Here is a 26,483-nt window from a genome sequence, read left to right as displayed (position 1 = left end):
TTCCTAAACCACACTGATTTAAACTGGATTGTCATGGCGAAGCACACACATTCACTAGATACGCTAGGAGCTGTGGGGGGTACAAGAGATGTACAAGGTGACTCACGCGTCTCACCGCCCCACCCCCCAGCTTTACCAGGAATCGATGACACGTACTTCTCCCTCCATGCTTGACGTCTCTCTTTTCCCAACATTTTCCCATTTTCTTGCTTTTTTAAGCATTCGTATTCTCCCCCCCCCCCCCCCCCCCCCCCCCCCCCCGCTTTTCCCCTTCAGGTCTCATCCCTTTTTGTTTGTTTCTGCGTCTTACATTTATTTTATATGCCCTGATTGTTTACTTCACTCCCTCTTCTCCTTATCCCTCTTCCCTCCCTATTTTTCGAATTTTCAAAGTCTTCTTTCATTAACATTCCCATTTCCTCCTCCTTTCTGATTTGCATTTCTTATACTTACAAAGATAACATGGGATAGAACACTCAACTTCTATTTCCCAAACAGGCCCACACTTTTGTGCCTCCCTACCTTTACTTCCTATAGTCCCTTCTAGATTGCCCTTTCCCCAACTCTGCATGTCTAGGTCCTACTTATCCTATCCTTCAAGTTCTAGACTCAAGAACAGTGGTCGGCAAACTTTCTCTGTAAGGAGCCAGATAGCAGATATTTTAGACTTTGCTGGATATACTTTCTCTGTTGTAACAATTCGGCTTTGCTGTTGTAGCAGGACAGCAATCATGGGTTGCGGGCTGGCACTGCCTGGCAGCCGAGCAGGCCCGGGCCGGGAGTGGCACCGGCTGTGCTTCAATAAAACTTTATTTATGGACACTGAAATTTAGATTTTATACAATTTTCACATATCATATAGTATTGTACGGCTGTGCTTCAATAAAACTTTATTTATGGACACTGAAATTTAGATTTTATACAATTTTCACATATCATATAGTATTCCTTTGATTCTTAAAAGAATTTTTAAATGTAAAAACCATTATTAAATAGTTTACAAAAACTGGCGATGTGATGGATTTGGCCCTTGGGATGTTGTTTGCCAACCTCTGCTCTAGAACAACTCCCCTTCCTCTCAGCAATCTATCCTGATAATCTCTACTTGGTGGTAACTCTTCCCTCTTAACTTTTAAAGTACTTACCTATAATCCTTCTATGGCATTTATCACATTTTGGTTTTTATTGTATGTTTTCTTCCTGTGCATTTCTCGTCTTTCCCAGCAGACCTTAAGCTCCTTGAAGGTAGGGCACAGACCTTATTTCTCTATGTATTACCTCCCAGCCCACAGAGCTTTGCACGGAGCAGGCATTCGAACATAGAATGGATAAATATTTAAGTCTTGGGTGGTTCACAGTTGTTTCCACTGTGCAAAGCCCACTTCTCTCATGAGATAGTACCTCAGGAACAGGGTGCTTGTTATAAGTATAGATTTCAGAAAGAGATTTTTGAGAGCTTTATAGAGAAGACAGAGAAAGACAGGCAAATGTCAGTTCATTTAGGAGTTACTGGATAACAAGCACTTGAACAAAGAATGCATATTATCACCAACCTGCAGACAGAGCATGTGTCCTCAGTCGGGTCCTATTCAACATTTCTATCAGCACATTGGTTAAAGACAAAGAGAACATGCTATATGATTTACAGATGGCAAAGTCAAGCAGAGGAGTTAATATAAAGAATCACAAAATCCTGATCTAAAACATTTCTGCCCCCTCACTGATTCTCTCTGTGTCTCTGTTTTCCTATCTTTAAAATGGGGATGATAAAAGTCCCTTCCTACCTCATAGGGTTACTGTCAGGACTAAATGAGGAAATACACATAAAGCCTGGCAGAGAGGGCTTAGTAAATATTAGCTATTAACTATTTTCTTGCTGGGCAGGAACTACCGGCTGAATTCACAAGATAACATTTAATAGGCATAATTAACTATATATTTCGGCTCAAAATATAAATTGTACAAGTTTGAGACTGTGGAGACCTGGAATGATAGCAGTCCATGTTAAAAGGAACCTTAAAAACAAAATAAAAAATAAACCCCAAACCCAACCCTCTGGGATGCAGGTGACACAGTGCTCTATGAGCCAACGGTGTCATTCCTCTGGCTGGGAGGAGCTACTGCGGGGCTATAGGTACATCGTGCTGATGCAGGAAGGTGGGGGAGTTACGCTCGGAGCCAGAGTCAGGGCACTGCCCTTCATAGCAGTGTGACCTGGACCCTCTATGGGCTTTTATTCCCTCCTTTGAATCACAGGGACAGTAATAATTCTCTCTCAGGGTTATCATGAACGAGGGAAGGAAACCTTAAAACAGTACTTGGCACCTAGTAGGTGTGCAGACAAATCTCAGTTCCTCCCTACCATACCACGCAGATCTGCGAAACAGTTCTGTCCCTTGAAGGGCGTACGAAGCTAGGTCCAGGTGCCAACCAATGGTGGCCAGTGGCTTTCTATATTTGGAATTACTGTGCTTAACTTGGGAGCTCACACTTTGGGAGAATTAATGCAAAGGCGGAATGTGGCTAAACAAGAATGACCAGATGGCGGTGGGAGTGGGAGGTCTTGACATGGGATGGGTTAAAAAAAAAAAAAAGTTCTCAGATATGCAGCCTGGAGATTTTCCCTTTTTTAATGGGAAGGAGAGGAAAGAGACACGGTAACTGTCTACAAAGGCCACAGGAGATGGACTGTTACAATTCCCAAGACGTTCACAGCCAGTGATGGAAGTTCCAGGAGAGCTGGTTTTGGCTTAATTTGAAGAGCAACTTTCTGATAATTAGAGCAACTCCACAGTGGAATGGGCTGCTTTTCAAACTGGTGAATCCCTTCTTATTGCAAGTGTGCCAAGAGAACGGATGGCCTCCTTCCTGTCTTTTAATTTTCCTGATGTTCTTTCTCCACATTCTTTTGCTTTCCTTTTCCTCGATCCCACCCTCTATTCCTTATAGGACACTGATAGCCCTTTCCCCTACTTTGTCCCCAAGTGCTTGTGTTCTCATTTCTCCTTCTTGAGTTTCCAAACTTTTGGCTCTCCATTCTCCCCACCCCGGCTCCCAGCACATACTTAGTCCGGTGACTGGAACTGCCTCCCTGACAGCTCAGAATGTCACAGATCTGGGCCAAGATAACGCACCAGCAGAGAGGGGACCCAGAGGTCATGCTGTGACTCTCCCAACAGGGTAGAGGGGTCCAGCAGTGTGTCCTGAAACCCAGTCATGGAGAAGGCCATTTGTCACTGGGCACTCACAGACAGACAGCTGGGGATCCTGGAACTGAGCAGTTCTTTCAAAAACGCTTTCCACGAGCTGAACTCATTCTGAATCCCCTTCTGGCTCCCCCTAGGCATTTGCTGTATCTTTGATCTATGGCAGCCGTTTGTCGTATTTCCAATTTCAAGAACTCCTTCTCCGAGCAAGCCAAGCAGAGAATTGAGACAACTGGAAACCTGCCTGAACTCTCAACTTGGCATATGGATATGCAGATACACCTGACAGCAATGACATGTAGGCCTCAGAGTCTGGATCTAGAACTTTCAACTCTCCTTTTCTTTCTCTCTCCTTTTCTATCATCTGAGTCCCCTTTCTTTCCCTTTGGTTCATCTTCCAGTCCTCCTCCTCCCACCCCTGGCCCCATTTCCACCCACCCTGCTTCCTTGTTGCCTTGTGGGCTTGCGGTGGTTTACCCGTCCAGGCTAGATGCCCAAGTGAAACGTGCCAGGGCATGGCCAGGAAGGCCAACTTGCTCCCCTCCCTCGAGGGCCCCACTCCACTTCATACCGTGAGCTGGGGGCTGCTGGACGTTAGGGCTCTTGGGGACGGGCAGGCCTCCAGGCATGGCAGTGATGATGGCCTGTTGGTGGGGTGATGGGCCAGACCGAGTCTCGGGCACACTCTTCTCCCCAGGTACTGCTTCCTTCCAGTCATCCTCGGCACACTGCTGGGGCTATGAAGGGACAGGACAGGGTTCATCTGCTCACACATTGCCTCTACATCCTCGGATACTTCCCCTGTTTCCGAGGAGTTTGGGTAGCAGGCAAGGACATTAAGGTTCAGCCAGCCCCAAATTAGGGAGGGGCCCCTGGGCTTTCTTGGATCACCCAGAGAGGACTTCGACAAAAACACCTCCACGTGGGCGCTGTGGCACTGATGGGGCTGCGTCCTCCCGTCTGTTCCCTGGACCTTGGCACTGGCTTACTCACCACTGGTGAGGCGGGCTGCAGTTGTAGGATGACAGCTGAAGCGTGCTGGAACCTGCGCTGAGGGGTGTGGGCCAGGCCCTCAGGGTATCCATTATGAGGCCCAGCGTCTGGCGTGGGAGGGTGACACTGCTGGGTGCCGCCAGCCTTGTGCAGACTGGTCGTGGGGCACTGGAGAGGCAGGGCGGGTGTAACTGGGCCTAGGGGCATGGCGTGGGCTTCGGGGCTGGGCTGCAGGGTCAGGCTGGGAGGGACCGAGGCAGGCTGGGGGTGGGGCTGGGCTTGGAGCGCTGGCCGGGTCTGCGGCAGTGGCGGCGGTGCTGGCGGCTGGGGCTGCTGCTGGAGCACAAACTGGGGCTGCAGGTGCTTTGAGGGCGGCTGCGAGAGGAGCTGGTGCGGTTGCAGCTGAGCATAGGCTGAAGGGGGGGGACAGACCAGGTCAGGGGGCACAGCTTGACCTCATCTTCTGCCGTGGCCCCCACTCTGCCCCTCCCACCTCCGTATCACGATGGCTTCCCAGACTGAGGTCTCGGGCTTTGATCTTTCAGCTTTCACCTAGAGCCTGGCCTGGCCTGGCCACTGCCATGGCCCAACTCTCTCTGTTTCCTTGCCTTCCTCCTGTGCTGAAGCCTTGTTCCCTCAGGCTGCCCCTCAAAACCCAGTGCAAAACTCACCTCCTCTGGGAAGCCTTCTTGGACCATGCCAGCTCTTCAGAGGACCCCTGGATTCTACAGCGTGCCACGTTCTCTGTCCCCTCCGTGCCCTTCCCTCGCTTTTCTCTGAGCCTGCAATTGGTGGGGCCTCCCTCCGCCCAATCCAACCCTAGCTGTGCTCAGGCTGGGTCTCCTCCAGGAAGAGCAGATTGCACACGGGGCCCCGGACTCTGTTACATACACAGGGGCCGTGGGCTAGCTGCTAAACCTCGCTGGGCCTCGGCTTCCTCCTCTCAAAGTTGAAAATAAAAAACAGTTCCCGCCCAGAAAGTTGTTGTAGGGATGAAATGAGAAAAAGCTGTGCGAATAAAAAGAGAAAAAAAGTGACACAATGTGCATAGCATGGTGCCTGGCAGACAGTCATGCTCGATCATTTCTAGCTATAATTAGAGTGATGATTTCAATCCCGGTATAGGTTCTCAAAGTATGCTGGACTGACGTCTACCATAAGAACGTGTATCACAGTGCACTATAATTATTTCTTAGCTGCCTTCCCTTCAAGATCATGAACCCCTTGTGGTCAGAAACTATCCTGGATCTCTTTATCCAGAACCGGGCCTAATGCCTTACATCGGATGGGTGCTAAGGAAATAAACTTCTTGTCCTGAACTGGAATTCATTTGTTGCTACACACCGCTAGCCTTCTCTTCTCCCATTTTACCCAGGCCGACTCTTTGAGGTGAGGGTTCTTATACTTTTTTAGTAATCCATTCAGTGTCTCACTCATGCCTTGTATACAGTAGGGATTCAGAGATTCAGCTCAGAGATTGACTGTCCTTACTCCTCACCCTGCCTAATGGCATCCAGGCCAGCTTCGCCATGAGGGCAGCTCCTCCGAATCTGTCTTGCCTGACGGAGGCCCTCCACCAAGACTTCCACAGCTGGGGAGCCCCCGCAGACAGGCTGTGCCTTGCAAATGCAGAGGGTCACAGCTGGAAGCTCACAAATGGATTTTTACAACCAAAGTCTCCCAGCCAATAAGAATAAAGGCAAATTTTGGATCCTGAGCTAACATTTTAAAAGAATCCTGTGATCCTGACAGGTGCAAAGCAAGCAGATTTCAAACTGAATTGGGGAAGGGGGCTTCTTTCTTAAATTTCGTCTATTTACGCATCCGTTTCCCACTATCTCATCACAGCCCAACACAGAGTTCCAAGCAGAAGGCCAATCGGAAGAAGAGGTGTTAAGGGACGACAACGTGGTCCCTGGTGACTGACCGCTGTAGGCAGAGAGAGGGAAAAGAGGTTTTAGAGAAATGCGCTGGGTCTGAGGTGATGGTAGAACATCCAAACGGAAATTGCCAGTAGGCATTTGGTGATTATAAATTGCCCTTGCCTCCAACTTAAGCCTTGTCTTCCAATTCCACATTAAATAGCTCAAAACTTCATCAGGCAAAGATTATTAATCAGGCAGGCTAGACAATCAGGACTTTTTGAGATGACTCTTGAGAAGGCACCCGGGAGACCCCACAGACGCCACGCAGTGCCCCGTTAGGCCCGAGCGGCCACGAAGACCTGCAGAAGGGTGGGCACCATCACTGAGAACTCAAACAGACTTTCTGTCTTTCAGTACAAAGTCACGAAGTCCGGCCCCAGGAGCAGTCGCTCTAGGGGCTGCCCATGTGAGGTGAGCGCGGGTGCAGGTGCGGGGCAGGGAGCTGGGCATCAGCGGCATGTGCCACCACTCCCGGGTTGTGCGGCTGGAGGCGGGGCCTGCTCCTTCTCAGGGATTCAGAGTTTTCTCTGAAACGGGAGGTTTGGGTGAGGTGAGCACAGGAGTCTCTCCCAGCTCTAATCTGATGGGGGTGGCTATCATAGGAAAGTAGTGTAAAATTCAGGATGTATAAGGTGGTAAAAAGAAGGTCAGAGAGGAAAAGGGTTCTAAGTCTCCAGCGCATGGAGTACAGTTAGGGACAATAGACGTTTGCTTGCCAAGATTGGGAAAGCAACTGCTGGGCCGCTCTCCCAGGGTGTCCCTGTCTATCCCACTAGCCCACTCTCTCCCCTCTGCGCTGCTCGTGGAAAACCGGAGGCATTGTTTCAGAACAGATGATGCTAGTCTATGCCATGCTGGAAACAAAGCTCATGAAGCCCTAGATAAGTTCACAGATCAAAGACTCAAGGTATTTTGGGGGGCGGTGTACATCCGTAACCTTTTGAGGTTAATAAAAAGCAAAGACCGCGATTTAACTCCGGCATTATCCTGGGTCAAAAGTCCTTTTATTTAAAGTATTGCAATAACTTTCTAATTGGTCTTTCTGATTCCGTTTTCTTCTCTCTATAATCCGTCTTATAGATTGCACATTAATCTTTCTTTTGCAAGTTAATCTTCCTAGGGCACAGATCTGACCCCCGATAAAAAGCCATCAGGGATCCTCCTATGTCTGCTGTGTAAAGCCCCTGGCGTTCAAGATCTCTTTGCAATCTTTTAATTTTTATTATTACTTTGATCTGAGCAATCTACTACTCACTGTCCTCCGTACAGAGTTTATGCCTTGTCTCATCCTGCCCAGAGTGCCACACAAATCAAATTCTTTCCCTGCCCTTACAGCCGAGGAGACCCTTCCCTTTGAGCTACACCAAGGTCTCTCTGCTTTGCACCGCCCTCAGAGATGCAGTGTGTCCAGTGGTCAAGTGTAAGCTCTAGAGTCAAAGTGCTTGGATTTGAATCTTAGCTCCGCCACTTACTGGCAGTGTGCTGCTGGGCAAGTTACCTGACCTCTCTGTACCTCTGTGTCATCATCTTTAAAAGGGTAACGATGATACCTATTTCATGGTTATTTCAGTAAAAGACTTATCTCCTTTAGTAGGCAGAATTTATGGGATTCATTTATTTCATCCAAAGAACCTTGAATTTAGTGGATGCTCAATCAGTATTGGGGAATGAATGAATGAGTGAATGAACGAACGAATGACAACACTGTGGGACTCCAGCTTGTTTGTCCCACAAAACCTTTCCTCTTTAGAGCCAGAACACGGATGAGAGGGATATAAGCCCACAGATCATTTTGGTTTAAGCAGCATTCTGGTTTACGGAAGACCCTCCTCCTGTTCAACCCCTGCTCACTACCTTCCTGCACTCACTTTCAACCCACCCCAACTGCTCTACTCGCTGTGCATGAAACGTCATATCCCACTGTGCCTGTCTGGCTTTGATTTCGGTGCTTCCACTTTCTGGAATGCCCTCCTTCTGCTTCAGTGATCCAAAGGCTTAAGCATCTTTGGCTCAGGCTCAGCTCCTGTTGTCTCCCTCGTTGCCTTAACTCTCAATTATGGGTTTTCCCGCAGAATTCCTGAAGGTTTCTGTTTCTTTGATTCATTTATGATTTAACATGTGCTATCTTGTATACATATTTCACTGATTCTTAAAAATTGATTCTTTTACTCCCCCCACCCCTCGTTTTAACATAACATCCTCTGAATTGGGCTGCATTTTGCAGTTGCTCTCAGTTCAACCGGGTGGTGCTTTTCCTCCTTAGACTTTAATACAATAATGGTGCATCTTGCAATCGGTGATGTCCTAGATGAACGCAAACGGGAATGCTTTTATTCTTGTGTATGTTTCCTATCTTTCCAACTATCCTTTTTCAGTCAAAGGCATGTTCTATGATGCTTTTTAATTTTTTCTTAATTTAAAAGATATGCTTTAATTTAGCTGGAAAGTTTTTATGTCTCTTTCACCTTCCACATTGTCCAACATGATACTCTACATGCTTGCAGATGCTTTGTAAATGTCTGCTGCTGATCATGGTAAGATCCATGAATGCTTCTCCCTCTGCCATGCCCTCCACCTCAGTTTGGGGTGGTAAAGGGCCTGACTGCAGCCATGATACCAGAGCAGGCCATGCCCCTCTTCCCCACAGGTAGGATGGGGCATATCAGTTTATGAAATGTTAATGCACAGAAATCTCTTTTTTCTCTTTCTTAATTTTTTCTAATGCCCGGTAGCTTCATTTTTTTCCCCTGCACCCACTTTGGCTCCCCCATCCCCTCCTGCTGTAGAGTCCATTGCTTCTAAGGAACAGAGGGTTGCTTCCACGGGACCTCAACCCTGAAAGGCCCCATCAGCCCTTTCTGTTATGGAGCAGGGGAGGGGCAGGGCCAGGACCGCCACAGATTAGATCCTAGCAAGAAAAGAGAGACTCTAGGCAATGCTCATCTTCCCATCTGGTGCTCTAACCTTGAACGGCCTCCTTAGAATCTTAAAAGGCCAGTTCACTGCTCCGAAACCAGTTGGTTGTTAGCAACAAGAGGATTAAGGTCCCCCAGGCAGGAGGGATTACTGGCACGCCCCCTTCTCTGCATCCACTGTCAGAATTTATCAATAATTAATCTCTATTGATCTCAAGGCTTCAAGTATGCAGGAAACAGCTCACTGCCCCAGACAGGCTGAGACTCTTGTCCCAAAATACACCAGAGCTGTCAGCATCTTCCTCACGGGTCCAGGCTTGAGTGTACACTTATTTTTCTGGACTCTGTTATAATGGACTAGAGTTACTGGAGTTACCTGGTCTCCGGGTGAGGGGGGATGCCTGTGAGAGAGGATGGCATAACTCTTTACTGCCCACTACTCTTCAAGGTTTAGCAAGTGAAGAGGCACTTTTAACCATTCATTCACTCAACAAACATTAGCAAGCACCCACTATAAACCAAGTACTATGTTTGGTGCTGGCTAAACATGGTCCCTAGAACAGATTATAGTCTAGTAAAAGAGACGTTTACTCTTGGCCGTTCTTGGTAAATGTTGCAATAGGAGATAAGCCCGGAATAGTGAGAACACAGAAAAGGGGATTCAGCTTGAGGAGAGCGGAGAAGGCTTCCCAGAGGAAGCGTTTGCCATGACGCAGAGTTAGGAGGATGACAGAAGGAATAGCACGTGGGAAGACCCGGAGACCTAAAATGCCATGGTGCATTCAGAAAGCTGTAGGGCATCCTGTACAGCCGGGCCCAGAGTGTCTACAGCAGAGGAGCTGGACAAGGAGGCTGCTTTGGGTTGGGTCTAAATTACGCTAGCATCCACAAGAGGCTGCTCTTCTCTGAAGAGGTCTCATGGGATCAGGCCTTGGGAGTGACTGAGATTGAGGGTGACTCTAGAGGTCAGAGCCCCACATACACACAAATAGACAGGGAAGCTCCTTTTAGAAAAACCTAAAGCAATAGCCACATGAATTTTCCATGATGCAGTTCCTCTGTGCTGAGGGCTAAGGGTCTGAAGGGCAAGTGGAGCTAAGGGAAGTTTCCCTGTAAGAAGATACTAGGTTATAACAACAGGCTTGCCAACTGCAGGGACACGCCATGGTGGTCTGTTTATGCCTTCATGTCTTTAAGCCTGCGCTGCAGCCATCTGGCAAAACTAGCAAATATCCTCTGTGAGCAGAATTCCTTAATAAGGCAGCTTGGAGCATTAAAAAAGAAACTGGCCTGGTGCCTGGGTGGCTCAGTTGGTTAAGCAACTGCCTTTGGCTCAGGTCAGGATCCTGGAGTCCCAGGATCGAGCCCTGCATCGGGCTCCCTGCTCAGCGGGGAGTCTGCTTCTCCCTCTGACCTTCCCCCCTCACACTCTCTCTCTCTTAATAAATAAATAAATCTTCAAAAAAAAAAAAAAAAAGAAACTGGCTTCTGCATGTGTGCCCCTACCCCACCTTGGCAGAGAGATGGCAGTACAGTGTCAGTGGCTAAAGGCATGGGTTTTAGAGCCAGATCTGGGTTTGGAGCTTGGTTCTGCTACCTATAGACTATGCAACCTTAGACAAATTGCTTACCTTCCCTGAATCTTGATTTCCTGTTTTAGAAATGGTCATATGCACCACACAGAGTAGCTGTTAGCATCACATGGAATATGAAGTTTAAATCACGAAAAGGTTCACTGGCTTTGCTTGTCCCTAGGAGATGCTCATCAAATGAAGCTATTCTTAAAATACTATCAGCTATTTGCATGTTGCTCTGAACTTCTCAAAGCATTTTTATAATTTGAATCCCATTTACGCATAACAATAAGCCGATGAGGCAAGTGGGCAGTGCTCCCATTTATAAGCAAGAAATTTATAAGCAAGAGCTGAGGGTAGTTTCCAATTGACTGCGACAATGTGGTGCACTAAAGGAAAATCGACTCTACTAGGCAGATGAGACATCAGTGCCTTGCACGTCACAAACACTCAAAAAATGCTGATGGGCAAGTGAATAATAAAAGCCAGTGAGCACAAAGTAAAATGGCAAGCCTTGGGGTATGAGCTGGAGGCTGTTCAGAACTTTGCAGGTCATCTTGGAGGGAAGGCCAAGGAAGAGGGAGTATTTTGCCAGAAGGCAGGGAGGTAAAAGAAAGGTATGTGACAGGTCAAGTAAGTCACAAATGGGTAGGGGTAGGAGTCGGGGGAGAGGAGGCAGAAGATCTGTCCCCGGAAGCCATGAGCAATTCCAGTGGCTCAGTGGGCAATTTGGGGAGAATCTTGCAGCCCCCCCGCCCCTCCCGGAGTCAGTCAGTCTTATCAGAAGTCATGAACACGCTATTTATTGAGTCCCTCCTACAGGCCAGGCATTGCAGCCGATAAAGTAGGAAATAAAGATACAGTGAAGGGTTCTAAACAAGAAAGAAATCACAGTCTCTGAGGAAGATGACTCTAGCAGCTGTGAGTGGGAATTCCTGGCCATCAGTTAAACCTCTTACAGTCAGCGGGCCTGGAGGAAGGCAGGGAGCCAACACAGAGGAAGGATCATCGGAGCCTGGCGATGAGCCGGGTGTTGACGGAAGAGGGGACTCAGGAGGGAAAGGGAGCTGGTAGCTGTTGCGAGCCTACTCTGTGCCGGTCACCTCTGCAGGCCACCACACTCATCTTTACAGCCTGTGGCAAGTACAATCATCTTAGTTTTATAGGTGAGGAAATTGAGGTTTACAGAGATTAAGTAACTTGATGATGGTCATAAAACTAGTAAGTAGGGAAGCTGGGGTCTGCAACCAGATCTAACTCTGAAGCCCATGCTTTTCCCATTATAACACTCTGCCTGTGTGGTAAAGGAAAATGAAGTCAAAATAACCCTGAGGTCGAGAGCCTGGGGTATAAGAGTGGCTCACGACTGTGGGCAGTGGCCAGGATACTGGGAATGGGGATTCTTCCCTAGAGGAACACAGCCAGGTTTTTGTTTTTATTTTGTTTATGAATTCTGTAGATTTTAAAAATGTGAATGCAGGAGCACCTAGGTGGCTCAGTCAGTTAAGCATCTGCCTTCAGCTTAGATCATGATCTCAGGTCCTGAGATCCAGCCCCATGTTAGGCTCCCTGCTCAGTGGGGAGTCTGCTTCTCCCTCTCCCTCTGACCTTCCCTCCTGCTCGTGCTCTCGCTGGCTCTCTCTCTCTCTCAAGTGAATAAATTAAAAATCTTTAAAAAAAGGTGTATGCAGGTGGGGTGATATCCAAGGGGGAATATCCTGTAGACAGGAAATCTATAGGGAAGGGGAATGAAGACAGGGGTGGACACATCTTGAGAAGTCATCTGCAGACAGGTGGCAGGTGTCTGAAATGTAAGAACAGATAAGCTCCTTTAGGGGGTAAGTGTTGGAGTAAAACGCCAGGAGGATAGGACTGAGTCTTTTGGGAACCCCACAGCTAATGGCAATGCGGTAAGGGGGAAGGAGGGAGGAGCAGGTCCCACCTACATGCACAGAAGGTCACATGCACACACGGCCATTCTGGGCGTAGGTACCTCCCGGTGCCGGCTGAGATCATCCTCCTTCTGTTCTGTTTCTGAAACTTACTCATTTTTCAGGCACAACTCAGATTTCCACAACCCCAGTTAGAATTTAAACTCTTGCTCGTCTCTGTTACTCCCACATGGTTAGCATTATGTTTGGCACATACTAGGTGCTAAATGAGTATTTATTGAGCTGAACTAAACAATTAAAGAGACAGAGAAAAACTATTTGGGGACGACAGTTAATTTGTCTTTCTGAGTCATATCTTCTTCATTTGGGGGAATGGAATAGCCATTGTTAGGATTAAGTGAGATATGTAGGTAAGATATGTGGGTATTTAGTACAGTGCCTGCAACATGGTTGTTTATTAACCGGTAATTATTATTATTGGCTGGCAATGACCCGTGGAGGTAATATAATAGGAGCCTAAGGTGAAGGATTTCAGGAAAGAAGGCTCAACAGTTCCAAGGCCTTTGTGCATCACCGTTGTACCCTCTTCCTCTGTCTCTGTCACACACATACACACACACGTGTATACACCCATGATGTGCTAAGCAAAATATAAAACTCCTCCACTGGTATCCTCTAGCCCTTTCGCCCTTGATATAAAGAGGAACTTCTTAGTAATATAAATTCGGTCCTACAGTGGTTAGTTGAAATGGCCTTCATGGCTGGTGGCATGATTTCAACATCAAAATTGTTGGGAATTTTGACTCCAGCGAGATCAAGAGCCCACTTGCATGTTTTGTTTTTATTGGATTCTCTAAGTACAGTTGTCTCTCTCGCAGCTTAGAAGTTGCTCTGGGAGAGCAACGTGGTACCCGAGAGTCCTAGAATCAGCAAGCACCACGTTGTTGGGCCAATCACAGGCAGAAATCACTATTCCCTGACACAAACCCCTCTCTGTGATCAAACAAAGCTGCTATGTGGCAGGCCTTCCCAGCAGAGAGTTTTCTCTCCTCTGATGAGACCTGAGAAGGGATGAGGAGACGGAACAAAGACTTGGCATCCGGAGCATGATTGTGTGGGAACGACCTAGAATTTTCAGCGACCTGACAGTTTCCTCTTTCCACAGCATCAACCTCCTGGTCAGCAACTCACTCCTCACCTTTGGGCCTGAGTGTGCAGCCAAGGCCCTGAGTTTATCCCCTAGAACGAGGACTCCAAGAACCAAGCCTCCTGTGGGCAGCTGTGGCCCAGCCCCCTTAGGACTCGGTTTCCCTGGAGGCTGGGCCCATGGGAACTTGCCACCCGCCCCTCTTGTGCTCTCCCTGGTTCTGTCCTTGAATTTCCTTCCTAGAAGCCCAACCTCTTAGGCTCTGCTCTCCGCCCCTTACTCCCCTCCCCCACCTACCAACCCACCCCTTTTCAGGGCATAAGGGACCTTTTCTATTTGCAGATCCTAAAGAAGCTGGTTGCCAAGGTGACAGGAGCAGGAGCAGCAGGGAGCTCGCCACGGGGGAGGGGCTTTGCCCCCAAACAGCTGTCAGTGGGAGCAGTCCCAGCTGGGACTACAGCATTTGCCTGTTCTGGGAGGACATGGCCCCCAGGGGGACACATTCCTCTCCACTATGATCCCCCACTGCCCCCCACCGCAGGTCTCCGCTGGTTACTCTCCCTGGGGGCAACCAGCCAGCCAGCTCGAAAATGCTCCAATAACCAACAAAACCCACCGCCCCCCTTCTCTCTCTCTCTCTCTCTCTCTCTCTCTCTCTCTCTCTCTCACACACACACACACACACACACACACACACTCTCTCTCTCTCTCTCTCTCTCTCTCTCTCTCTCTCTCTCTCTCTTCCATGCGCATGCCCACATGTTCTGATCCCTCTGTTCATTCACAGCGGGTTGGCTGGGCCAGAAGCCAAAAGTTACCTCTGCCTGAGGACCTGGGAGCCCAGCGCAGGTGCTGTTCCAGGCTGCCCCCAGCAGGGCATAAGGATTATTTCTGTCTTTTTTTGTTCCAGAGGCCCTGAGAGGATCTGCAGCATCCTAACCCTCCCCACACTGCCTTCCATCTGGGAGGTAGGGGTGGGGGCGTGGAACCACTGGCTTACAGAGAGGAAAGGGTAGAAGAAGAAGGAAGGAAGAACGGGAGGGGATGGTAGGAGGCAGGAACCATGAGAGGCTCACCGATTTGCGTGATCTAGATGCAGCTCACAGCTGCTCCACGGAAAGTTCTGTGGAACCACTGGTCTCTGTATTGCAGAGAGCCACATACTACTAGTCCCAGGCCATGCCTGGGGCCCTGGACCTCAGCCTGTAACTCACAGGTGTTCACCTTTATAAGATTCAAGAGAAGAGAGCCCTCCACTAGATTCTGTAAACTGCATAACTTAGAACCATCAGGCTCTTTGACTTTTGGGTCGCAAACAGGAAGGCCTAGGAAAGACCCAAATCACTGTAAGAAATGAGAGAGGCAAATACAGCTTAATGACTAAGAACACAGAATCTGACTCAGCCAGACACGGAACTGGTTCCCAGTTCTGCCACACTTATGTGACCTTGAGTGACATATGTAGTAAGTTACTCGGGTAACCTCTCTGAGCTTTCATCTTCTCATCTGCAAAATGGATAAACAAACCTACCTTACAAGGTTCTTTCAAAGGTTAAAAGGGGGTGGTGTGCATAAAAATGCCTAGCATATGATCTAGATTACAGCAGATGTTTTATCAGTGCCCGGTTTTCTCGAGACCCCGGGGCTGCCTAGCACGTTTAGGAAGAACTCGAGAACTGGTCTTTCTTTTGAAGGGTTCTTTGAATCTGGGGGGCTGGCTTTGATCTAGGGAGAGGCTCCATTTTGGCTTGGACGGGAACAGTTCTCAGGAAGTAGGGTTTGTAGGGTTTGTAGCTTGAAAGAGAAGGTAGAAGTGCTAATTTGGGGTCTCACTCTCGTCCAAGCTGCTGTCAACTCACTGTAAGATCCCCAGCCTTAACCCTTTTGAGCCTAGTTTCTTTCTCCATAGGAAGAGGCTGGACTAATCTCGGAAGAAAGCAATCCTGGACAGTGAGAAATATCTGGAACCAGAGGGCAGTGAGGACTCTGTAGGGAGCTGCCTTCCTTAGCTCAGCAGTAACTGTCCAAAGGCAGAGAATCACCAACCCTTTGTCCTTAAAACCTCAAGAAGGTAACTAAAAGACTGTAGCGTAGATTCTTCCTTGCTCACTATTATGACACTTGACTTGTGCTTTCCCCTGTCTTGAGTATCTTCCCCCACTTTGTCTGGTGGGTAAACTACTCATGTTTTGAGACTCATGTGCCATTTCCTCTGAGGGACAGTATCTCTGACCCATGCTCCTGGCACTGAGTTGGCCGCCTGTGCCCACACTTACCTTGGACTTATTCCTCTAATAAAATCTATGAAATTGAATGGATTTGCTTATATGTCCGGCTCCCTCCTTCTGACTGCACACTCATTTAGTTAAAGCATTTTATTCTGGCCCTCTCGGTTAATCTAGTAACCAGCATACACGGGCTCTCAAGAAAAAAAACAAGGCAGGTTAGAATGGGTGGTAAAATGCTCTGGATGAGGACAGAGGGTCAGTGATGGTCTCAGGGATGTGACCAGGGTGATTCTCTCTTTAATGCAAAGCCGTGTAGTCTATCGCTATATTTACTCCTGTGGTCTAACAGCGAGGTCTTATTCCCTAGACTGATAAGCTGGCTTCTAAGGCTTTAAAAAAATTTTTTTAAATTTCTTTATCAGAGAGAGAGAGAGAGAGAGAGAGAGAGAACAAGCAGGGGGAGTGGCAGGCAGAGGGAGAAGCAGGCTCCCCACTGAGCAGGGAGCCTGATGCGGGGCTCAATCCCAGGACCCTGGGATCATGACCTGAGCCAAAGGCAGACGCTTGATGACTGAGCCACCCAGGCACTCCTCCTAAGGCTTTTCTAAGGAAAGACTGCCTACAACAGGCAGAGCTGGGACATTGCTAACAGGCAAGGAAAGAAGTCCAGCCTCAGGGAATGCTGAGTCAGCCTCCTCACAGAATCTGCCTCACAAGTAATCTGGTTATTGTTATTATTTTTTAATCTGCTAGATTTTTTTCTCAAGTGTCACCCTCATTGGCAAGCCTTTCTGGCTCTTCTGCCCGGAGCTAGATAGCTCCCCCGCGCCCCTGCAGTGCCCAGAGCTTGCGTGTATGAGGATCACATTGTCCCGCATTGTACTTGTCTATCTTCCCAGACGGTGCCCTCCCTGAGGGCAGAGCCCGAGTCTCATTTATCTCTGCATATCCAGAACTGGCAACAGAACTGGCACATATTAGTCAACAAATGTCTGTTGAATGATGAGAAAATCAGCTTCCCACTTCCTCCTCTCCCTGTGCGGTGTCGTGTGCATCTGGCTCATCCTCAGAGCATTTTTTTGCTGACCCTCAGAGCATTTCAAAATTGCCCACCTGCCAAACTCCCCTCTCTCAAGGCTAAGAGCTATGACTGTGCACTCCGAGATTCACCATGGTGCCCATCGCGAAGGACTCATTTATTCCAAATGATGTGGATAACCTCTAAAGCTCCTCTAAAGCTAGATGGAGGCGTGGTACAGAACCAGGAGCTGATGAACTGCTCAAGAGTGAAAGAGGGAAGAGAGATGCGGGGCTGGTATCTTAGCATGTCCATGGGAAAAAGGAAAGTCTGAACGTTTCCCCCTCCCCTATTGTCCGCCTGGGTTTTCTGGGATAGGACCCTTGTCCCTGGAGCCCTTACCTGGTGCGACGAGGGGATGGGTGGCCACAGCGGGCGCCATCCGGCTGAGCCCAGCCCGGCCCTCCATGCTCCCCGGTACGCTGCTGTTAGCATCTCCTTTCCTGAGCGGCTCCATCACGCTGTCAGTTATGCCAGGCTTGGCACCTGCGGGGGAACCCTGAGCGGTGTTTCTGCCCTGTGATGGGGTAGGCAGAGGCTGGCTACCACCCGGCGTGGGTTTCAGGGCCAAGCTGGGCAGGACAGGCTGCGTGGGGGTAGGGCCCGAGGCTGCTGCAGTTGGTTGTTGCTGTGTTCGGAGGGTCAAGTTCTGTACCTGGAAAAGAGGGGTCTATAGGAGTCCCGAGAATGCGGGTAGGAGCAGGGGCAACACACAGCTAAGGTAGGGAAGGAATTAGGGATGGACCTAGGAATGGCTAAACAGGACAGCAGGTTGTAAAATCAGAGAGAAAAGAGAGAAAACGAGTTAGGGGCTGAAAGAGGAACCAGGAACAGGTAGAGTTTCTAAAGGGGACAAGAAAGAGTGCTAGTGATTGGATCCATCAGCAGAAGAAATTGAATTCTGAGAAGGGATGACTGCCCAGGCTGGGGCGGGTGGGCTCTCTCTCCCTTCTGTGACCTCCTCTCCTCCCCCGAACTATCAGGATGGGATGCATTCCATTTAGAAAGAATTCCCAGCTACAGCGGGGCATGGGGCTTTCCACACGCAAAAAGGCCAGGGCAAAAGTGGAAGCTAATTGACCAGGGAAGCCACCAGGCAAAGGATCATCTTGTCCTCAGGATAAGGTTTCCACCAGGATCCGCGTGCTTACTCAAGCTGGCCCCTGGTGCCCTCTGCTGGACGCGCGGAGGCTGTGCCAGACTCGCTCCTGACAAATCGGATTCTCTGGCTCCCAAGTGCTCTCCCGGTCTGTAGCTGGGGTGAGGAGGGGGTGGGGGTGGGGATGGGGGTGGGGTGCTGCCCCGCTGCCCTGAGAATCTTTACAGCCACAGCAGTATCTGTGTGCTCCCAGCGGAAGGTGGGGGACCCAGGACTTATCTTTGCTCCCTCTTCCGTGCCATTTTTCCTGAACTAGAGGTGCTAGTGTGTGTAGCCAGAGTGGGATTTTCCACTTGAAAAGCAACACAGAGGTTATACTGGGAAAAAGATAGTAATGACCACCCATTACTGCCAACCGCGTTTGCCTCAGCCTGTTGCTCTCTGACTCCTGATCTACGTTTGAGGGAATGGAGGAGCAGAGTCAAGAGTGGCTGAGGTCTTCTCCATGGGGAATTGATTAAAGAGTCAGTCTGGGAGCATCGGGATGTCCTGTCTCCCCCCGGCTTTCCTAGAAGATCCCAACCTTTCCAAAGAGTCAAAGCGCCTCCAGGCCTGTGCCCATCCCCAGTATCAGTACCCCTCTACGGAGGTGCCCACCCCCCTGCCCTCCCAGCAGCATGGAATCCTCACCTGGGCGGGGGTGGGGGGCCGGGCGGGGGAGCCAGTGCCGAGCTCAGGCTGCACAGTAGCGACGGTGGCCGTGGGCGTGAAGATGAGCTGAGGGGACAAAGGAACAGTGCCGCCTAGGCTCCTAGCTACCTGCACCAGGTTACCTGGCTGGGCCTGGAATCACAGGAAACGAGACGCCTTTTACCTGCCCAACGTGGGCTCAGCCACAGGACAGGACAGTTCAGCCAAGGAGCAGATATGGGGAAAGAGGGAGGCAAGAGAGGGAAAGAGTCCAGGGCGACCACCTGAAAGTCTCAAGAGGCTTGTAGCGTACTGATCCACGCTGGGTAGTGGAGGGGATGGCAGAGGAGAGCCCATCTGGGGATGCACGTTGGGTTTACTTCGGAAGCCTCTGTGAGGAGCTCATCCTAGAGGGGCCAACATTCCCGGGACACCCTGAAGTCACTCTCTCCGTCGCACCCGGGGAGCAGGGGCCTTGGGTTCAGACAGATGCCCCAGGACCTCTTTCCAGGTCTAACTGACTCCTGACTCCAGGTCTGGACCAGAACAGGACCCCCCCCGCACAAGGGATCAAATTAGATGTATTCTTTTCTCGGTATTCAGTCGAATTTAGATTCGGGTGGGGGGTGCAGAGACACCGGTGGCAGAGGAAGCAGGGTGCCTAGAGCCGTGCCATGCCTGCCTCTCCTTCGGTGGGTGCGGGCTATATGATGGTCTCAGCGTGACACTTCCAACCCCACGAGCCTCGTTTGGTTCCCCCGTGGACGTGCTCGTATCTCACAGGCTGCTTTCCCCGAACTCTGAGGTGCACCTATGTCTACTCCTCTGTGCATGTATGCCCTGCGTTGGGGAGGGAGGCAGACAGGCTGAAGGACTCCAGCTGGGTGGCTGAGTAGCACAAGGGAATGCGTAAACTGAAGACAAAGGCAAGTTTGGGCAGGGTCACACTGCGGCCATCCCATTCCCTAGAGAAGTGCAAGTCTATTCCATACTGTGTGTCCCAGGGGCTATTCCCTGGGAATGGAACACCACAGTGAACTCGGAGTCAAGAAGGGAAGTGCTGGAGCAAGACCAGAAAAGCTCCAAGTGTCAAGTTCTGGCCACAGAAGCAAAGGGAGGGTAGGACTGTATTTTCTTCAGGATAGCGTGTCAAGGAGCCGGAGAGAGAAATTTTCAGGATGGGAGACATGAGATCAGACTCAGCGATCCGAGCCTGACAGAGAGCTAGATGTTACTGCCTCCTGGAAATTCTTCCAAATCGTAGGGACCCAGACCTTAGGACCTTTGCATCCCTTAGGGACAGGTGTAGACGAGAGATTCTAGGTATGCAGGTCTGGCGCTGATCCCATCCTGAGCACATGTGGCACATTCAAATAAGCTGAATTAACAGGTGAGAGTGACCCTGATTTGGAAGGGGGCCCAGCTGGGAGAGCAGTGGAGGCAGCAGCATGTCATGAAGTGGAATGCCACCTTCACCACCTGGGCTGGAATTTTCCTTTGGCCCTGGAGCCAGGGGTGGCCAGTCCCTGTAAGGACTGCCACAGGGGGTTAAGACCGCATTTCTGTAGAGTACTTACAGGGACATCTGTGTGTTTGCTTAAGTATCCGCATATACTGACCATCTGGGCACGGACCCCTGCATTTTCTACCCTAATTAATGTGGGGGAGTGGCTTCTGATAAGAAGAGGACAATTAGGGAAGGAAAGGAGGCATCATCGGCAAGCTTCTCCATTTCAGCTGGGCACCCACCCTGTCCTTGAGTCATTGAGCCTGGACCCAAGCTCCCATTGGCCCTCTTGTTTATTCCACCCCTTACCTCCTGCCACCTGTCCCTTGGTGCTCCTTCCCCCCACTTCGCTAATCCCTACCCTCTCTAACCTCCCCGGCCCCGACTTGTCTGCCGCTGTCCTCCTCTTAGCCCACCTGAGCCGTGGCCCAGTCTGGGTACTCACCATCTGTGCCCTTAGGTACATCTGTGCTTGGCTTGCAGTCAGGGCCGGAGAAGACGTGTTGCCCAAGAGCACAGCCTGCTGGGCGATGCCTGAGGCTGTCGCCGAGTTGACGCTCTGCGCCCGGTTGATGAGCTGGGCTGCTGCTGGGGAGGCTGCCAGATTGATCTGAAGAGAGAGACGCGTGCAGTAGGAAGCAGGAGGTTCTGTTGGTTAACTCTGTGCCCCCCTCATCCACTTCTTTCTCTCCCCCTCCTCTGTTCCTTGGTGGATTCAGCCTTCTTTAGGACCATCTCTGGTACTTGGGCCTTGGAGCGCCCCCCAGCACCGCCCCACCTCTGGCCTATGTGGGGAGCTGCAGGGAGGGTCCAATGGGGAAGAGAACTGAACTGTAAACACAGAGCCTGGACGTTGGCATGAAGGACGACAGGGAGTTACTAAAGTAAGGGTTAGAAAGAGGCACATGGTTCCCCCCCCCCCCCCCCCCCCCCCCCGGCCAGAGTGATAGATTCCAGCCATGATTGTATGTGGCTAAGGATTAGCCAGCTGGGTCTGGGAGCCTGCGAGCATCTGGGGCAAGGAGGAAGGAGCTGGTCCCAGCGCTGTGGGCTCTGCCTGATGCTTCCCCATCTACTCACCGAGGATGACTGGGCTGGGGCCTGCGCAGACACACTGCTGCCTGAGGTGCTCCCTTGTCTGTTGGCCACCAGGCTTGCCTAGAAAAGAACAATTCTTGGCACGAGGGGACCAGATCTCCCCCAGTCATTGCCCAAGCTCTCAAAGGAGGTGCTATAGGACGGAGGTTAGGAGTCCAACGCCTACAGTCAAACCCTCATTCTGCCTCATCAGTGTGGCCTCAAGCACCTGCTTCAGTTTCCTCTTTATAAAGTGGGGATAATAACAGAACCTAACTTGTAGCATCTTGGAAAGGATGGAACAAGGCGAAGCATTTACACGCAAGAGCTCAAATCGTTAACTATGATGATCACCTATCTTTCCGGGTCTCTGTAGCCTCCCCGCCACCCCAACTCCACCCTGCTCTATCACACCAGGCTCGTATCACAGAGACTTCTGCACGGGCTCTCTGGCACGTCCCGCCTGCCCGCCTCCCCGCGGCCAGCTTCTTCTCATCCCTCATGTGTCAGCTTCCACGTCACTCCAGCAGACGGACTGTCCCTGGCAGCCCAACCTAGGACAATCCTCTTGTCTCTCAGGCTGTTCTCTTTCAGAGTGCTTATGGCAATCTAGAGATTTAGACATTCTGTTTCCTTGTCTATTTGGGTTTCTGTTTACTTGCTCTCACCTCATCTAAGCTCCAAGAAGGCAGGGTCCACAGTAGACTCAGTGTCTGACATGAACTGTGGCACAGAGTGGGTGTGCGAGACTCTTGTTGAATGAAGGAACGCATGAGTTCCTCTCAGCCACTGAGGACAGACAGGAAGCTAGGTGGCCTTCTCTTGTGGACACCCCCTCGGCCCCTCGGCCCCCTCCGCATTGTGTGTAGTGTGGTGCGGTGGGGAGGTGGGGTCCTCCCAGCCCTTCTTCCTGGGCCCAGCTGGGCGGACAGTTCCACCACTCCACTCACGGGGCCGTGTGAACTTGGGCCAGGTGCGGAACCTCCCACAGACTCTTTCCTCGTCTGGCAAAGGACCATGACCATCGTGCCTGCGCACGGGGCTTCTGTGAGGGTGCAGTCAGAGAAGGCCTGGGGGCACTCGCACAGGGCCTGCCCCTCCCCGCCTCACTGCTGCCACGCCGCCGCCCCCCCCAGACCCCCCCTCACCTGCTGCACGGCCGCCAGGCTCTGGAGCTGGGCGCTGCTGAGGTGCTGCTGCTGGAGCGCGGCCGTCTGTAGCATGAGGTGCTGCTGCTGGGCTGCATACATCTGCTGCAGGTACTGGGCCGCTGTGCTGGGCGGCCTGTGCAGCGCCTGCTGAATCACCTAGGCCGGGCGGCAGGGGGAAGGCTGCGCTGTGACCCGGCTCGCGGGGTGGGGGGGCCACCCCTTCTGCCGCAATGCTTTGCCAGCCCCATCTCCCCCTAACTGCTCAGGGCACCCCAGGTTGGTGAGCAGCACGGCAACGTGTCATCACGCCCTAGGGAGCGGGAAGACGGTGGGCTTTCACACCGCATACTCCCCTGCCCTCGTCTGTCCCGCACATCTTCAGCTCGTGTTCTCCTCTGTTCCTCCCCAACTCCATCTGCTTCTGCGGCCGCCGCCCGCTTGGGAAAAGTCATCGCGGGATACCGCTGCTCTGACGGGCTCTGGGTGGTGGGGAGGCTCGGGGAGATAGCAGACAGCAGGGAGAAAGCCTCCAGTGATGCTGTGTCCCGTGCCAGGCTTGTTCACCACCCCCCCGGCCATTCCCCGTCCTCAGATTCGGGGGGGCCAGAACACTGGACGGTGATGGCAGGGAACCGAAGCTCGATAAGGCAGAGAGCAGGAAAGGGGTGGGAGAGAGAGGCAGGTCCCAAGGGGGGCCTATTGCAGCCTTAGCAGCACAGCCAGCAGTGGAAACTTACCCAAGGGCAGCCCCCTCCCGGCTGGGGCTGCTTCCCAGGTCTGCCCCCAGCTGCTGGAGAGTCCTAGCAGTCCCTTAGAAGAAGGTCCCGTTGGCCTTGCAGAGCAGGCCGGTGCCACAGGGATGATGCATTTCTCTTGTACTCTTTCCCTCCCCCTCTCCATCGGTCCCTCTTTCTGGCCACCATCACTTTGCCTTACTGCTCCTCCTTTTTCTGGGTGGGACTGGCCCAGCCACTGTCTCTAGGAAGCGACAAAGACTGCCTTTGATCCCCCCCACCTGCTCTTCACTCCTGGTGTCCCAAAACCTCCCCTCGCCCCCAGGAACAAAGAAAAGTGAATGCCTTTCACCCAGCCCTGAGATCTTCTGTCCTCTTCTCAGCCCCACAGAGAATTCTCTTCCCTTCTCCTTGTCTGGTCACCCTCCTGCCATCTCTTGCCGCCTGATGATCCCTGTGGGCCCTGGCCAGTCTTTGGCCCACTTGCTACCCTTAGACCTGCTGCAACCCTGGCCATGGGGCTTCTCCCAAACCTGGGTCCTGCCCGCAACAAGCAAGCATCCAATCTGGCTCTCTCTGGCTTAGCCTGACTTCTAGGGCTGGTGGCTCTAGAACAAAACCATCTGTGAGCTCAGATTTGGAGTTCTGTGAAAACAGGCTAATATCACAGATTCTTCATGGGCTCTGGGGTCTCCTGATTCTCCCACCCCAACCCAACTCTTCAGATCCCACGCCCCTTTAGTGTTCTCTCTCCTCGGAGGGTCCTGGTTTATACAAGCACAATTCTGTTTATTCCTTCTTCTCTCCCAGAATTCTTTCCTCTTATTCCCTTTACCCGGGCCTCTCTCTTTCCCTTAGACTCCCGAGTACCTCCCTGCAGTCCGGACAGCAGTAGCAGAGACACCGTGGCTCTTCCTCACCAGAGGGCCGGTGTCAACGAGTGGAAAAGGCAGGAACCCTGAACGACCCTGCTTGGGTGCGCAACGCAGCTCTGGGGGATTCCATCTGCCAGTGCAGAAAAGCCCAAATCCCTTGCGTAGAGACTTGTGATGAGGGATGGGAGGACGGCACATCCTAACATGGGCTGCTAGAAGCTGGGCTCAAACTCTCATGTTCCGAGGGGCTGGGAAGAGGCTAGGTGTGAGGGGTGGCAGGGATGGGTTCAGGAAACATGGTTTTTACTCCATGGGAGGCAGAAGTAACCCAGAGAGGGAAGACTCCAGGGTATCTCCTGGGGTCTTCAGATGCTCTCGCTGCCTGCCGTGACCCGCCTTCTACTCCCTAACCTGGGCCAGGCGCCAAAGCAGGATGAAGTCACTTGTCTGGTACAGCATGCTGGACTAGCACCGCTCCTTGGGGTGAACACTTCTCAGCGGCAGTGTCTGTCTGTCTTATCTGGGGACCTCACACAGACACAGGGTTGAGGGGAGCATGAGGTTCAGCTTTTTTTGTCTTCACCTGAATGACCTGGACGAGTCTCTACCTTCTCTGAGCCCCAGTCTTCTCGGCTATGGAATTGTACCTGTAACAGCCATTTCTAGCTGGGGGAGAAGATAAATCTGCAGTGATTTTTGTACCACGTAGGGCACAAAGCAGATGGCGAGACAGGGGCACGGCTGTGTGGGGAACCGGGTGTCATCACCCAGAAGGCCTCAGGGATGACACTTAGCAGACGGCTGCTTTAGGGAGACTGCTTTGGGGCTCCTTTTTCGTCCTCTGTCTAAGAAACTTCGTTTTATTACAGGGCAATGGTTCTTCAGATAGTGGGTCTAGGTCATGGCTGAGTGGCTCCTTATTGTTTTTTCTGCTTGTCATTTTTACTTGTTCCCAGCCCCCTAGCCTTTTCACACTTTCACACGCCTGTCCTCCCAAACAGCACTCTGGGATCTGAATCACCAGGTGAGATAGGAATTTTCCAGATCTGCGAAGTATCCCCACTCTCCCCGAACCCCCTTGATCGGACCCGTCTAGCATCACTTCTCCTCTAACTGTGCCTAAGTATATATCCACGAACACACTCCCCCATGCCCATTCTAGATTCCACAGCCCAGCTGCTCCACCAGCCCATGCAGACCCGTCCTCCCGCTAGCCCGGACACGGTCCAGGAGTACGACCTCAGAGCAGCCAGAATCTTACCTGCACGGTCTGCCGGTCAGGGATGCCGCTGTACACGGAGATCTGGGGCCCCGAGGGCCGGCCACTCCCACCGCTGCTGCTGCCGTAGCAGGCACTGCCGGCGCTGCTGGACGTCTGGGGGACTGGCAGCTCGTTCTCCATGGCCTGCGCGGTATGGCACAGTCAGGGCGCTCCGATGGCAGAAGGGCAGGCGTGTGCTGGGTGCGAAGAGGCAGAAGTGAAACGTCACACAGATGCCTCCCAGAGAACCCACACGTACGCATCAGCTTCCCATCAGCCTGGGGTAGGACCGCTTCTCCGCTGAGGCCTGAGGCGTACCTGCCACCGCAAGGAACAGGGCCAGGTGTGGCTCACAATCAGACCCGCCTGATGTTAAAGTCTATGACCTGGGGGCGCCTGGGTGGCTCACAGTCGGTGAAGCGTCTGCCTTCAGCTCAGGTCATGATCCCCGGGATCCCGCATCAGGCTCCCTGCTCAGCGGGGAGTCTGCTTCTCCCTCTGCCTCTGCCCCCACCCCGGCTCGTGCTCTCGCCCTCTCAAATAAATGAATAAATAATCCTTAAAAAAAAAAAAGTCCATGACCTGGCACTCCTCCTTCTGCTGAAGGAGCTAAAACCAGCCAAGGAGGCGGATTTCCTCCAGTGGCCTTCCTGCCAGTGATCTTAGGGGTCATCTCTCCCCCGCTGTCTACGCTTTCACCTTTGGGATGGAGAAATTGGGCATCAGAGAACTTATTATGTGTCTGTATGTATAAAGCCAATAAATGAAAGAGATGGGATTCCAAGTCTGGAGGGAACAGAATGAGAGAAAGAGACAAATGCGGCAGTAAGATGAGCTGGAGTGTTTATTTGGTTGTGTCGTTCCAGGCCCAAAGAGCAGCCAGTGTGTCTGGAGTCTGTTTTCTCGATGAAGTAGTGAGTGAGTGCCCTCTGATCTGATGCTGAGCAGGGCACTGCATCACGTGGTGTGGTTAAAACTGCAGGTTTGGGGATCCGAAAGACTTGGGCTTGAGTGCTGGCTCTGCCGCTTAGTAGCTGGGAAACCTTGGCAAGTCACACTTCTCCAGCCTTCTGTCTTGATCTGTCAGATGTGAGAATACATGAATTGGTGAGAGAAGCAAGTCAAAAAAGG

At 51.4% G+C, this 26,483-nt stretch overlaps 1 protein-coding gene across 10 annotated transcripts in view; it reads right to left on the bottom strand.

Annotated features, from left to right (window-relative positions):
- PHC2 (polyhomeotic homolog 2) overlaps positions 1-26,483 on the bottom strand; it is a 120,695-nt gene that overhangs the window by 27,383 nt on the left and 66,829 nt on the right. For 6 of the 10 annotated variants that reach the window (XM_073902962.1, XM_073902969.1, XM_073902968.1 and 3 more), the window contains 9 exons: positions 25,353-25,549; positions 22,480-22,638; positions 21,335-21,412; positions 20,700-20,864; positions 18,748-18,834; positions 17,301-17,613; positions 4,200-4,612; positions 3,778-3,943; positions 1,554-1,598 (listed from right to left, as the gene is read on the bottom strand). In XM_073902962.1, the coding sequence (XP_073759063.1) occupies positions 1,554-1,598; positions 3,778-3,943; positions 4,200-4,612; positions 17,301-17,613; positions 18,748-18,834; positions 20,700-20,864; positions 21,335-21,412; positions 22,480-22,638; positions 25,353-25,493 (1,567 nt within the window). In that variant the 5' untranslated portion in view covers positions 25,494-25,549. The remainder of the gene's footprint in view (positions 1-1,553; positions 1,599-3,777; positions 3,944-4,199; positions 4,613-17,300; positions 17,614-18,747; positions 18,835-20,699; positions 20,865-21,334; positions 21,413-22,479; positions 22,639-25,352; positions 25,550-26,483) is intronic. The other 4 variants (XM_073902964.1, XM_073902965.1, XM_073902966.1 and 1 more) reach the window with 3 other exon arrangements.

This window comes from Callorhinus ursinus, unplaced genomic scaffold (genome assembly GCF_003265705.2).
Source record: "Callorhinus ursinus isolate GAN/ISIS: 27379988/994484 unplaced genomic scaffold, GSC_fseal_2.0 scaffold18, whole genome shotgun sequence".
Lineage (NCBI taxonomy): Eukaryota > Metazoa > Chordata > Mammalia > Carnivora > Otariidae > Callorhinus > Callorhinus ursinus.
This window is presented reverse-complemented; position numbering and strand designations above follow the sequence as displayed.